This window comes from Aotus nancymaae, unplaced genomic scaffold, assembly GCF_030222135.1.
Source record: "Aotus nancymaae isolate 86718 unplaced genomic scaffold, 86718_ANA_hifiasm-v0.15.2.pri h1tg000108l, whole genome shotgun sequence".
Classification (NCBI taxonomy): domain Eukaryota; kingdom Metazoa; phylum Chordata; class Mammalia; order Primates; family Aotidae; genus Aotus; species Aotus nancymaae.
In genome coordinates, this window is record NW_026988523.1 from 15,085,460 (window position 1) to 15,099,828 (window position 14,369).

The 14,369-nt window shown below is 34.9% G+C and overlaps 1 protein-coding gene across 1 annotated transcript in view; it reads right to left on the reverse strand.

The window, feature by feature from the left end:
- Positions 1 to 7,776: 7,776 nt before the first annotated feature.
- Positions 7,777 to 14,369, reverse strand: part of SHCBP1L (SHC binding and spindle associated 1 like) — a 79,858-nt gene continuing 73,265 nt past the window's right edge. Inside the window, 3 exon segments of the mRNA XM_064370451.1 lie at positions 7,777 to 9,870; positions 11,886 to 12,008; positions 13,018 to 13,268. Of these exon segments, the coding sequence (XP_064226521.1) occupies positions 9,619 to 9,870; positions 11,886 to 12,008; positions 13,018 to 13,268 (626 nt within the window). The 3' untranslated portion in view covers positions 7,777 to 9,618.

Sequence of the window (14,369 nt, forward strand, 5' to 3'; positions counted from 1 at the left end):
TAGTTTTTTGAAAAGTTGAGGAGAGGTGGAGCAAGACAGCTGAATAGAAGCCTCCAGTGATCATCTCCCCTGCAAGAACACCAAACTGAACACCTATCCACACAAAACATCTTTGTGAGAACCAAAAAATCAGGTGAGTGACAGTACCTGAAAAGCGTATATTGAGGAAGGAGGCACTGAAGAAGGTAGGAAAGACAGTCCTGCCTGACTTCCCTACACCACCCCTTCCCTATACCCTAGTGCAGCCCCATGGTGCAGACAGAATCTGTGTGCTTGGCAGTGGGGGAACAGATTGTGGGACTTTGCATTGGAACTCAGTGTTACTCTATCACAGTGCAAAGCAAAGCAGAATTTAGTCCACGCCCATGGAGGAAGCATTTATACCTAGCCGGAGATGAACTGTCCTTCCCATTGGTTGGAACCTGACTTCTGGCAAGCCCTGCCACTGCAGGCTAAAGTGCTCTGGGGTCCTAAATGAAAGGCAGTCTAGGCCACAAGGACTGCAATTCCTAGACAAGTCCTGGTGGTGTGCTGGGCTCTGAGCCAGTTCACTTCAGGTGCACACGACCTAGTAAGACACCGGCTGGGGCAGCCAATGGAGTGTTTATGTCACCCCTCCCCCAAAACCAGAAAGCACAACTCACAGCTTCTAGAAGGACTCCTTACTTCAGCTGAAGAATGGCTCAACATACATAAATCAACCAATGTGATACATCATATCAACAGAATGCAGGACAAAAATCATATGATCATTTCGGTTGATGCTGAAAAAGCATATGTTAAAATTCGACCATTCCTTCATGATTTAAATAAAACCCTCAAAAAACTGGGTATAGAAGGACATACCTCAATACAATAAAATTCATATATGACAGACCCACAGCTAGTATCATACTGAATGGGAAAGGACTTCCCTCTAAGATCTGGAACAAGACAAGGATGCCACTTTCAACACTGTTATTCAACATAGTACTGGAAGTCCTAGCTACTAGAGCAATCAGACAAGAGAAAGAAATAAAGGGCATCCAAATTGCAAAGGAGAAGTCAAATTATCCTCGTTTGTAGATCATATGATCTTATATTTGGAAAAACCTCAAGACTCCAGCAAAAAACTATTGGAACTGATAAATTTGGTAAAGTTGCAGGATACAAACCAACATATAAAAATCAACAGCATTTCTATGCCAACAACAAACAATGTGAAAAAGAAATCAAGAAAGTAAGTCAATTTACAATAGCTACAAATAAAATGAAATATCTAAAAATAAACTTCACCAAAGACACGGACAATCTCTACAATAAAAACTATAAAACACTGATGCAAGAAATTGAAGAGATCACCAAAAAATGGAAAAATATTCCTGTTCATTAATTGGAAGAATCAAGATTGTTAAAATGTCCACACACCCAAAGCAATCTACAGATTCAATACATTCCCTATAAAAATACCAATGACATTCTACACAGAAATAGCAAAAATAATCCTAAAATTTAAATGGAACCAGGAAAAACCTAGAATAGCCAAAGCTATCTTGAGCATAAAGAACAAAACTGGAGAAATCACATTACCTCTGACTTCAAATTATACTGCAGAACTATAGGAACCAAAAGAGCATGGTACTGTTAGCAGCAGAACATATCTGAGTCACACAGCACCAAAGTATGTTACTGGTGGTGAATCCATATGGGTCTGCAGCAACCTCATTTCTTGCCTCCTCAGAAAAAAGAGTTTGGCTAAGGGGAATAAGGCAGAAGGAGAGACCGAGGCAAGTTTTAGAGCAAGAGTGAAAGTTTTAAGAAGTTTTATAACAAGGATCGGGCACAGTGGCTCATGCCTGTAATTCCAGCACTTTGGAAGCCTGAGGCAGGTGGATCACCTGAGGTCAGGAGTTTGAGACCAGCCTGGCCAACATTGTGAAACCTTGTCTCTACTAAAAATACAAAAATTAGCCAGACATGGTGGTGTGCACCTGTAGTCCCAGTTACTCGGAAGGCTGAGGCAGGAGAATTGCTTGAACCCTGGAGGTGGAGGTTGCAGCGAGCCAAGATCATGCCATTGCACTCCAGCCTGGGCTACAATGAGACTCTGTCTCCAAAAAAAAAAAAAAAAAAAAAATTATAACAGGAATAAAAGGAAAGAAAGTACACTTGGAAGAGAACCAAGTAAGTGACTCTAGAGGCAAGTGTGTGGCTTGAACTTTTGATTTGGGATTTTATACATTGGCATACTTTTGGGGTCTTATGTTACTTCTCCCCACTTGCCAAACTCCTGAGCTCTTATCAGGAAGCTTCTGATCACCAGTTTCAGGTGTTTTCTATTTATTAGGTGAGACTGCCTTTACTTGGCACTGACTGTGACCGATTATTACTTTAAAGAGGCTGTTGATCACCTGGCCATCACCTGATGCTCGCCTGACACTCCTGGTGTATCCGGGGGAGAGAAAGCTCTCTTCTGCCCCACTTGTACCCGACTAGCTACCTACTGTATCATTTGCATAAAAACAGGGACATAGACTCATAGAACATAATAGAGAAATTGAAACAGTTGAACTCATGGAGATAGAGTGATGGTTACCAAAGGCTGGCTAGGGTAGAGGTGGTAGTAGGAAAGTGGGATGGTTAATGGGTACACAAATATTGTTAGATTGAATAAATAAGGTTTAGTATTTTTCCCATGTTTCGTAGCACAACAGGACAACTACAGTCAAAAATAATTTACTGCACATTTAAAGAAAACTAAAAGTGTCCTAGCCAGAGCATCAGACAAGAGAAAGGGCATTGTGTAGGTAGAGAAGAAGTCAAACTGTCACCGTCAGTGATGTGATCACATACCTAGAAAACCCTAGGTATGCAGTAAGACTCATCCTAAAAGCTCCTAGATCTGAAAAATGAACTCAATAAAGTTTCAAGATGCAAAATCAATGTACACAAATCAGTTGCATGCTATAAATCAACAATAACTCAGCTGAGAATCAAATCAAGAACTCAATCACTTTTACAACAGCTAAAAAAATAAAATAAAATACTTAGGAATATATCTAACCAAGGAGGTAAAGATCTCTACAAGGAAAACTACAAAACACTGCTGAAAGAAATCACTGATGACAGAAAAAAATGAAAATATATCCCATGCTCATGGATGGGTAGAATCAATATTGTGAAAATGACCATACTTCCAAAAGCAATGTACAGATTCAGTGCAATTCCCATCGAAATACTGTCATTCAACACAAAACTAGAAAAACAATCCTGCCAGGCACTCACGCCTGTAATCCCAGTTCTTAGGGAGGCAGAGGCGGGAGGATAGCTTGAACCCAGGAGTTCAAGACCTGCCTGGGCAATATAGCAAGACCCTGTTCTCCACAAAAAGGAAAAAAACAAAAAGACAAAAAAAAAATCCTAAAATTCTTATAGAACCAAAAAAGAGCCCCTATAGCCAAAGCAAGACTGAGTAAAAAGAATAAATCTAGAGACATCATATTACCTGACTCAAACTATCCTACAAGGCTATGGTTACGAAAACCACATGGTACTGGTATAAAAATAGACATGTAGACCAATGGAATAGAATAGAGAACCCAGAAATAAAACCAAATATTTACAGCCAGCTGATCTTTGATAAAGCAAACAAAAACATAAAGTGGGGAAAGGACTCTGCATTCAACAAATGGTGCTAGGATAATTGCCAAGCCACATGTAGAATAATCAGACTGGATCCTCAATTCTCACCTTATATAAAAATCAACTCAAGATGGATCAAAGACTTAAATCTAAGACATAAAACCATAAAAATTCTGAAAGATAATATTGGAAAAACTCTTCTAGACATGGGCTTAGGCAAAGAGTTCATGACCATGAACCCCAAAGCAAATGCAACAAAAACAAAAATAGATGGGACTTAATTAAACTAAAAAAGTTCTGCACAGCAAAAGAAATAATTAGCATAGTAAACAGATAATCCACAGAGTGGGAGAAAATATTTGCAAACTATGCATCCAACAAAGGTCTAAAATCCAGAATCTACAAGGAACTCAAATCAGCAAGAAAATAATAATCTCATCAAAAAGTGGGCTAAGGACATGAATAGACAATTCTCAAAAGATATACCGGCAAGGCACAGTGGCTCACACCTGTAATTCCAGCACTTTGGGAGGCTGAGGTGGATAGATCGCCTGCGGTCAGTTCACCGTGGCCAACATGGTGAAACCTCATCTCTACTAAAAATATAAAAACTAGCCGAACATAGTGGTGCGTACCTGTAATCCCACCTACTCGGGGCAGGGGGCTGAGGCAGGAGAATGGCTGGAACCCAGGAGGCGGAGGTTACAGTGAACCGAAAACGCTCCACTGCCCTCCAGCCTGAGCAACAGAGCGAGACTCCATCTCAAAAAATAATAAAATAATATTTTTTTAAAAAAAGCTATACAAATGGCCAAGAAACATATGAAAAATGCTCAACATCACTAATTATCAGGGCAATGCAAATTAAAACCATGATGAGATACCACCTTACTCCTGCATGAATGGCCATAATTTAAAAATCAAAAAACAATAGAGGTTGGCATAGATGTGGTGAAATGGGAACAATTTTACACTGCTGGGTAGGAATATAAACTAGTGCAACCACTATGGAAAACAGTATGGAGATTCCTGAACTAAAAGTAGATCTACCATTTGATCCAGCAGTCCCACTACTGGTTATCTCCCCAGGTGAAAGGAAATCATTACATGAAAAAGACACTTGCACACATATATTTATTGCAGCACAATTCATAACTGCAAAAATACAGAAACAGCCTAAATGCCCATCAACCTAGTGGATAAAGAAAATGTGGTATATCTATATACCACAGTATATATGTGTGTGTGTGTATATAAAAAACATATATAAATACATGATATATAAATAAAAAATTATATACATATATAATACATACAGTATATATACACATACATAATACATACGTGTGTATACACACACACACACACACACACACTATGGAATACCACTCAGCCATAAAAAGGAATGAAATAATGGCATTCATGTCAGCCTGGATGGAGTTGGAAACCATTATTCTATGTAAAGTAACTCAGGAATGGAAAACCAAATATATGTTCTCACTTATAAGTGCGAGCTCAGCTAGCTATGAGGACACAAAGGCGTAAGAATGACGCAATGGATTTTGGGGACTTAGGGGGAAGATTGGGAAGGGGGGGTGAGAGATAAAAGACTACACATCGAGTACACTGTACACTGCTCAGGTGGTGGGTTCACTAAAATCTCAGAAATCACAACTAAAGAACTTATTCATGCAACCAAACACACCACCTGTTCCCCAAAAACGATTGAAATAAAATTTTTTAAAAAGACAGCTAAAAGTGTATAATTGGATTGTTTGTAACAAAAAGAAAGGATAAATAAATGCTTGAGGTGATGGGTGCCCCATTTATTTTGATGTGCTTATTACTCATTGCATGCCTATATTAAAATATCTCATGTACTTCATAAATATATACACCTACTATGTATCCACAAAATTAAAGATTAAAAAAATTTTAAGACATAAAAAAAATGCATATGGATAAAGAAAATGTGGTATATATATATACCACAGTATATATATGTGTGTATATATAAAAAACATATATAAATATATGATATATAAATAAAAAATTATATACATATAAAATTATATGTATATAATTATATACATATAAAATTATATGTATATAATTATATACATATAAAATTATATGTATATAATTATATACATATAAAAAATTATATACATATATAATACATACAGTATTATAATACATATATTTAATAATGTATTTAATAATATTATATAATACATACAGTTCCTGGAAACTGACTGGAGATGCCAAATGTCTCAATTGGCCCAGGGCTATATGTTTTCCTAAGACAGAAGAAGTGCTAAAACAGGGAAAGTCCTGAGCAAACTGGGATGAACTAGTCTCCTAGGATTTATCTTAAATGGAAGCACTTTTAGGAATTTTCAAACTTTGAAATTCCATATTTCTTTCATATCTAGAAATAAATTTAACATTAAGGTAACAAAGCAGTTGGCTACTTAATCCAATGTTTAATGTTTCTCATCTTAACAGGCATAAACATAAAACATTTTTCATGCTAAAATGTAAAAAATAACCACTAAACACATTATTTTACACTTTTACATTTTTGTATTAATACATTATATATATAAAATATCTCTCTGTAATATAATAATCTCACATCTCAAGATTAACTTTTTAAATATACATAAGAATGAAAATATATACATATTTAAATATTTAAGAATATGTACATATTTAAATAAGAATAAATATATATTATTTATATATTTAACTATTTTATAGATTATATTATCTATTATTAATCTATTATTAATCGTATACATAATTCTTATATAAGATTAAATTTTTATATATAAATATATAAATATATTTAATAATATAGGATTCTTAACTTTTCTATGATTATTTTATGATTAACTTTTAAAATATATAAATATGTAAAAATTAAATATATATTAATATTTAAAATTTTTTTAAAATAAACATGTAAAAAGAATCATAAATATATATTTATATATATTAAAAGTTAAGATAATATAATCTATAAAATATATAAATATATAGTAATATAAATGTAAAGATTATAATAGATAATATAATCTATAAAATATATAGTTAAATATATAAATTATTTATTATTTAATACATAAATATATATTATATATATTTAATGCATAAATATATATTATATAATATATATTTAATATATAACATTAAATATATACATATTTGAATATTTAAGAATAAGAGTATATACATATTTAAACATATTAAATATATTAAATTATTTAAAATATTAAATATATTATTTATGTGTTAATAACTATATACTATTTAACTATAATATAGTTAAATATATAATATATAAAATATATAATATATATAACATAAAATATATATTTATATATTATTATTTAATAATATATATTATTTATATATTTATATATTTTATAGATTATATTATCTATTATTATATACATAAGTCTTATAAGGTAGAAGAGGAAAAAAATTAACTTTATGAAATATCAGAATTCTTAGAAAATCTTAAAAATGCTTTGTATATGTTTTAGAATCATGAAAGGAAAAAAACAGTATCACCATATTCTGTAGTTAGCCTGGGAAAAGACAAATTGGTAAGAAACCAGTGGCAGCAACAGAAAGGAAGTAGATGGCCAATGAGTAAGAAGTTTGCTCACACAGGCTACTGCTTTTTTTGAACATCTTCGAAGATACTACTTTGCCCATCACCTGCTCTTTCTGAAGCCAAAACCTGAGAAAGTTGGGGGAAGAGGATGGAAAAAGGAAAATCCCCACTCTTAACACTCATTACATTCATTATAGAAAGACTGTTCTTGTTAAGGCCCCCCAGGACAATCCTGGAATTATTTTAACAAGTCTCTGTGTACACAACACTTTGTATAAACAAAGCCTATGGAATTGCCAATAGATTTTCTTCTTTTAAAAAAGTGCTGTTTAATGAAACACTGAAGGACAATCATGCCTTTAAAAATAAATGATCAGTTGGGCGCGGTGGCTCCCGCCTGTAATTCCAGCACTTTGGGGGACCAAGGCGGGCAGATCATCACGAGGTCAGGAGACTGATACCATCCTGCTCAACATGGTGAAACTCCATCTCTACTAAAAATACAAAAGTTAGTTGGGCGTGGTGGCGTGTGCCTGTAATCCCAGCTACTCAGGAGACTGAGGCAGGAGAATTGCATGAACCTGGGGGGCGGAGGTTGCAGTGAGCAGAGATCACGCCACTGCACTCCAGCCTGGCAACAGAGTTAGACTAGGTCTCAAAAATAAATAAATAAATAACAATGGTCAACTCTCAGCTTCAAGAGATTGTTTACAGCAATTCAGCGTAACCTTTGTTAGGTTACAGATAAAATGAAGTACAAGTTAAAGGTTTAAGTATTTAAGCCAGGATGCTTATTTCTTTTTATATTCTTAAGTCAACATAAGCTCTGCTTTACAAAAAAGACTATTCGTATTGTATTTCTCTTTTGCGGCTAAATGTAGCTGTATGATTAGATTCCAGCTAGAAGCATGAAAGTCGAAATAATGTGTGCAACTTTGAAGAAAGGTTCTTTCCCTTCTGCTTGGCTGAAAACTAGACATGAAAGCTTGATAACCAATTGTTGTCTTGGATCGTATGGTGATTTTTTTTTTTGAAACGGAGTCTTGCTCTGTTGCAGGGCTGGAGTGCAGTGGTGCAATCTCGGCTCACTGCAATCTCTGTCTCCCAGGTTCAAGTGATTCTCCTGCCTCAGCCTTCCAAGTAGCTAGGATTACAAGTGCCGTCACCATGCCCGGCTAATTTTTTTTTATTTTTAGTTGAGGCGGGGGTTTCACTATGTTGGCCAGGCTGGTCTCTAACTCCTGACCTCATGATCTGCCAGCCTCGGCCTCCCAAAGTGCTTCAATTACAGGCATGAGCCACTGTGCCTGGCAAGTATGGTGATTTTTAATGGAAATCTTACAATCGTGAAACAATATAGACGAAACTTGAATTTCTGACAACGTGAAACACCTATCTGTCAGCCCTACACTGAGTTCTCACAAGGAACATCTATTAGCCCTATAGTGAGTAGCTCTGCACTTCTTGACTATGAGGGAGAAATACATTTCTATATTGTTTATCTCTGTTATTTTGGATGTCCTTGTTTCTTGCTGTTGAATCCATTCTATTTTTTTTTTCACTTTTTTTTCCTTCTAAAATTTATACCACCAAGAATGAGTTTGAAGAACCTATCCTATTTTAATATATAACATATTATCTTATTCTGGTTACTAGGAATTAGCTATAAATTAAATTTTCCCTACTGTTTATATAGAACACCTAATGCTTTTTTGTTGTTGCTTTTTTTTTTTTTTTTTTTTTTTTGTTATTGTTGTTTTGAGATGGGGTTTCTCGCTTGTTGCCCAGGCTGGATGAAATGGCATCACCTCAGCTCACCGAAACCTTAGCTTCCCAGGTTCAAGCAATTCTCCTGCCTCAGCCTCTTGAGTAGCTAAGATTACGGGCATAGGCGACCACATCTGGCTAATTTTTTATTTTTAATAGAGACGGGGTTCCTCCATGTTGGTCAGGCTGGTCTTGAACTCCCGACCTCAGGTGATCCACCTGCCTTGGCCTTCCAAAATGCTGAGATTACAGGCATTAGCCACTGTGCCCAGCCCACCTAATGCTTTTTATTGGAGGAGTATTAGAAAACAATATTTAAAGCCATATTTGTTTCTGGATTAGTGATGACTGTACCATATACTAAAAATATACTAATTGAATTGTACACTTTGTAATGTGTTAATTTTATGGTATGTGAATTATATTTCAATAAAGCTGTTATTTTGAAAACATGTTAAAATGAATCATTCAAAAAAATCTTTATGATATTTAAATATTTTTAATTAAGCTTTGAATTTAATTGAAACTACCATTTCAATGGGATATGAGAATCATTTATTAAACATATTTCTGAAATATAAAACTTTAATGTCAATCCAGATGCTTTAACTTGTGCCTATTCTGATATCCCCTTTTACATTTGCTTCTATCTTATTATTATTCATTTCCAGATTCAGGTTTTGCATTACTTTGAAGAGCATCTTATCATCTTTTTTATCTCCTGAAGCAGCCCTTTTGTTGAGAGCTTCTTCTGCTACAATAAAAAACTGTTCTGTTGGCTGAAGAATGCTTACTCCATAGCCTTTGTTGCTATAAATATGATTACTAGTCATCTTCAATTTGGGTGCTGGAAGAACCTGTTAAATTATTTGAGGAAATTAGTTTTTCAATAATTTTATTTAAAAAATGAAGTAATGAACATATAAAAAATAGCTTTGACTTTATTCTTAGATTAACAGATTTCTTCAAACAGCTGAATTTTGAACAAGTGTTAAGTGCTATTTTCATGAGACCATCTAATGTATTATTAACTACAAAAGTAATTAATAAGAAAATATTAGATGAAATTTTCAAGTAACTTTTATCAGTTATTGATAAAAACAACTAATTCTGTATGGGGATACAGCCCATTAAACTGACCTCTTATAACATAATAAACATGAAAATAAATAATTTCAGATAATATGGGATTTGGAGAAAATAAGGTAATGTGATAGCATGACTGGGTGGGGAGAGGTTAGAACTAGAGTGTTCTTTTTAAAGGCTTCTTTGAAGAGGAACAATCACATTCAGAGAGTAATAAGAAGATCTATAGAAAGAGTGCTTCAGGTGAAGGTAACAGCCAAAACAAGGTTAATTTCTGGGAACACAAAGAAAGCCACTGTGGCTTGAATACATTGTATAAGAGGAATATTGGAAGGAAATTAAGTTGGAGAAAGCAGGACCCAGATCTTGTTAGATTTTATAAACCATGTTTATCAAATTTTAATTTAAGTATAAATCATCTGGGGAGCTTATTAAAGACCACAGTTCGTTCAAGAGGTCTGGTGTGAGGCAGTTCTAGGAAACTACCAGGTGATGCCAATGCTGCTGGTCCATGGCTCACACTTTGAGTAGCAGGAATATGACTTTTTTTTTTTTTTTTTTTTTTTTTTGAGATGGAATCTCACTCTGTCACCTAGGCTGGAGTACAGTGACACAATCTTGGCTCACTGCAACCTCCACCTCCCAGGTTCAAGTGATTCTTCTGCCTCAGCCTCCCAAGTAGCTGGGACTACAGGTGTGTGCCACCATGCTTGGCTATTTTTTGTATTTTTAGTAAAGACAGGGTTTCACCATATTGGCCAGGCTGGTCTCACGCTCCTGACCTCATGATCCACCTGTCTCAGCCTCTCAAAGTGCTGGGATGACCGGCGTGAGCCACCACACCCGGCAGGAATATGATTCTTAAAGTGTGAGTTCAACCAGCAGTATAAGTATCACCTAGGAACTTACAAAACAAATTCTCAGGCTTTAGCCTAGACCCACTGAATCAGAAAACAGAGTGGGCCTCTGTAACAATGATTCTGATGCATGCTAATGTTCAAGGACCACTGAAAAATTGGAAAATATTTAAGAACAGAAAAAATGTTTTAAGATAAATCAAAGATTTTAAAACTGCTTCCATTCACCATTTGTACCTTATTTTCAACCAATTATCTGACTTAGTGTCCAGAATCATACAGGGAGTGGGAGGCTACTAATAATATATAATACAATTCCTGCCCTTAGGTAATTTATAATCTATTTGAGAAGACAAAATATACATTCACAAAACAAAGAATTAGAATGTTCTAGAAAAAAACTTCATTAACATGAAAGTTCATTAACTACACAAGCCTAGAAAGGGACTTAGAAAGATAGGATTTATAGAAGCAGAAAGGAATTAAAAGACATTTCACCTAGAAATTATTGCTATTAATGTTTTAATTGGTTAGCTTAAATCATTTAACACAACTTTGAAAGTAAGACTTCAAATGCTTCTTAATATATTATTATTCTTAATTTGCTTTACTTGTTAAAGTAATTTGTAATACCAAAATGTATTACAGATCTGATCAATGAAAACTCTAAAATGTCTTTAAGAGAAAAATCTATACAATTTATCACATTCAAGGTTATTTGCAAAGAATTTAAGTACCAATTATAAAATTATAAGGCTAAACTTATTTCCCATCAGCCATCATTTGATCATATTTTATTACTTGTACTATTCTTTTCAAAATCAATGATGATATTTAGAATACCTTTTAAGACTAAAACTAATATTTTAGTACTTATAATTAGTTACAATTCATATAACAATTGTACATCAAGAAATAAGAGAGAATACCTTCATATTAACTCCACCTAAGGTGCTTTTTGAACTGTCACTGGTTCTGAGGTTATTACAGTGATGAATTTCATTTCTTTCCAAAATGGCTACGCTTCCAGGATACAGTTCAACACCAGCACCCTGTAAATTAAAAGCAAATTAAACTATCTACAAAATAGATACAAAAACCCCTCTCCAAAATCTTCTTTAGACTTGAAAATTATAATTATGTATTAGCAATGTAAACATTACATGAAAACACATGATAATGCATGCAACTGTTAATTGTAAACATAATACTTAAAAATATTGAAAATGTAAATATCTGTTAGATAGATCCTTAGAAGGTTGAGGTCATATAATCCATTACCTTATTCTGCCACCCAAATGATTTTCTACAAGGGAGTCCAAAACCTCTTTAAGCAAATGTAAAAATTTACATCTGCTATAAATCCCATGTAATGCCACTAGAGTATATTTCCTCATTTTAGTGGAAATTTAAAAAATTCTTTTAAAAGGTGCTCTTGTTTTTCTATTTCCTTTAATCTTTTTTCTCATCCAATTCTGCAGTCCTTTAATAATCTTTGTGATTGTTATCTAAAGACTCAAGCTTTTAATTTTTATTTATTTATTGTAAAAGACAAGGTCTTACTGGGTTGCCCAGGCTGCTCTCAAACTCCTAGGCTCAAGCGATCCTCCCACCTCAGTTTCCAAACTGCTGGGATTACAGAAATGAGCCACTGTGCTTGCCTTCAAGTTTTTTATGTCCTGATTATTCAGAAGCTGTTAGAACTAATCATAATACCTAACATCAATGTCTGATAACTTACATGTCTTATTTCTTTAAAAATAAACTATCAAGTAACTGGCTCATGATTTCTGGTATAGCCACTGTTTTCCAGATTAAAAAAAAAAAAAATCACGCTTATAAAACAAAGCTAAATATTCCTTACTTTGGACCTAGCATTTCATTTTTCCTAAAGGTACTATGACACTCTTGTACTCATTTTGTTGATGTCTACCAGGTACTAAGTTTAATTAGAATTCCACTAAAAGATGAAGAAATTGCTACCCTTTATTTGTATATTAAGATCACTCGAAGTTGTTATCTATAGTCATATAAAGCCATACTTTTTAAAGAATGAAATACCTGGGCACCAGTTATTTCACTGTCTGTAATTGTCAAAGCAGCCCCTGTAAGAACACACACTCCTGTTCCTTCACATTTTAATATGCAGTTTTCTAGAGTCATGTGACCAGACTCCACTACCACGATACCATCAACCGTCCCTTGTTGTATCAAAGATAGATGCATTAGTTTCACATTGTCAGCTTTGGACACCACAAAACTGTCATGAGAAGGTTCAGAAGTAATCATAATTTCCTCTCTCTTTCCAACTCCTGATTCATAGGGATAAAAATACATTACATCAGTAATCTCCCATTTTAAAGCCCTTTAGTCATTCAACAATACTTGCTATTACTAAAGTTTTTCCTTTTGTGTGTGTGTGTGTGTGTGTGTGTGCATTTTTTTTTTTTTTTTTTGAAATGCGGTTTCATTCTTGTTGTCCAGGCTGAAGTACAATGGTGCCATCTCGGCTTACCGCAACCTCTGCCTCCCGGGTTCAAGCAATTCTCCTGCCTCAGCCTCCCGAGTAGCTGGGATTCCATGCATGTGCCACCACGCCCAGATAATTTTGTACTCTTAGTAGAGATGGGGTTTTTCCATGTTGGTCAGGCTGGTCTCTAACTCCCAACCTCAGGTGATCTGCCCACCTCAGCCTCCCAAAGCGCTGGGATTACAGGAGTGAGCCACCACGCCTGGCCAATGTGTGTGCATTTTTAGAGATGGGTCTTGCTATATTGCCCAGGCTAGTCTCAAACTCCTGGGCTCAAGTGATCCTCCTGCCCCAGCCTCCTGAGTAAGCTGGGACTACAGGTACATAGCACAGTGCCCAGTTTCACATATTTTTAACAAATAATATAAAGTAGATACATAACTATAGTGTAATCTTTTTCTTTTTCTTTTTTTTGAGATATTTCTCTGTCACCCAGGCTGGAGTGCTGTGACTCGATCATGGCTCACTGAAACCTGAGCTCAAGTGACTGTCCTACCTCAGCCTTACAAGTAACTGGACTACAAGTGTGTGCCACTACATCCAGCTAATTTTTGAATTTTTTGCAGAGATGGGGTTTCACTATGTTGTCCAGGCTGGTCTCAAACTCCTGGGCTCTAAGCAATCCACCTGCCTCAGCCTCCCAAAGTGCTGGGATTATAGTCTATAGGCACCATGTCTAGCCTTTGTTGTTGTTGGTTAGACCATGAGAATACTCTTACTTCAAGGTCAAAAAGCCAGAAAGTTTCTAAATATGTTCAAGTCCTAAAAGAAATTTAGTAAATTCTGCGTTTCTACTTCTGTTTTGGTGAGTTAGCATGTGATATTAGCCTTTTTGAGAAAATGATGAGCATATTTTAATATAGCTTTATATCTGGGTTTTCTT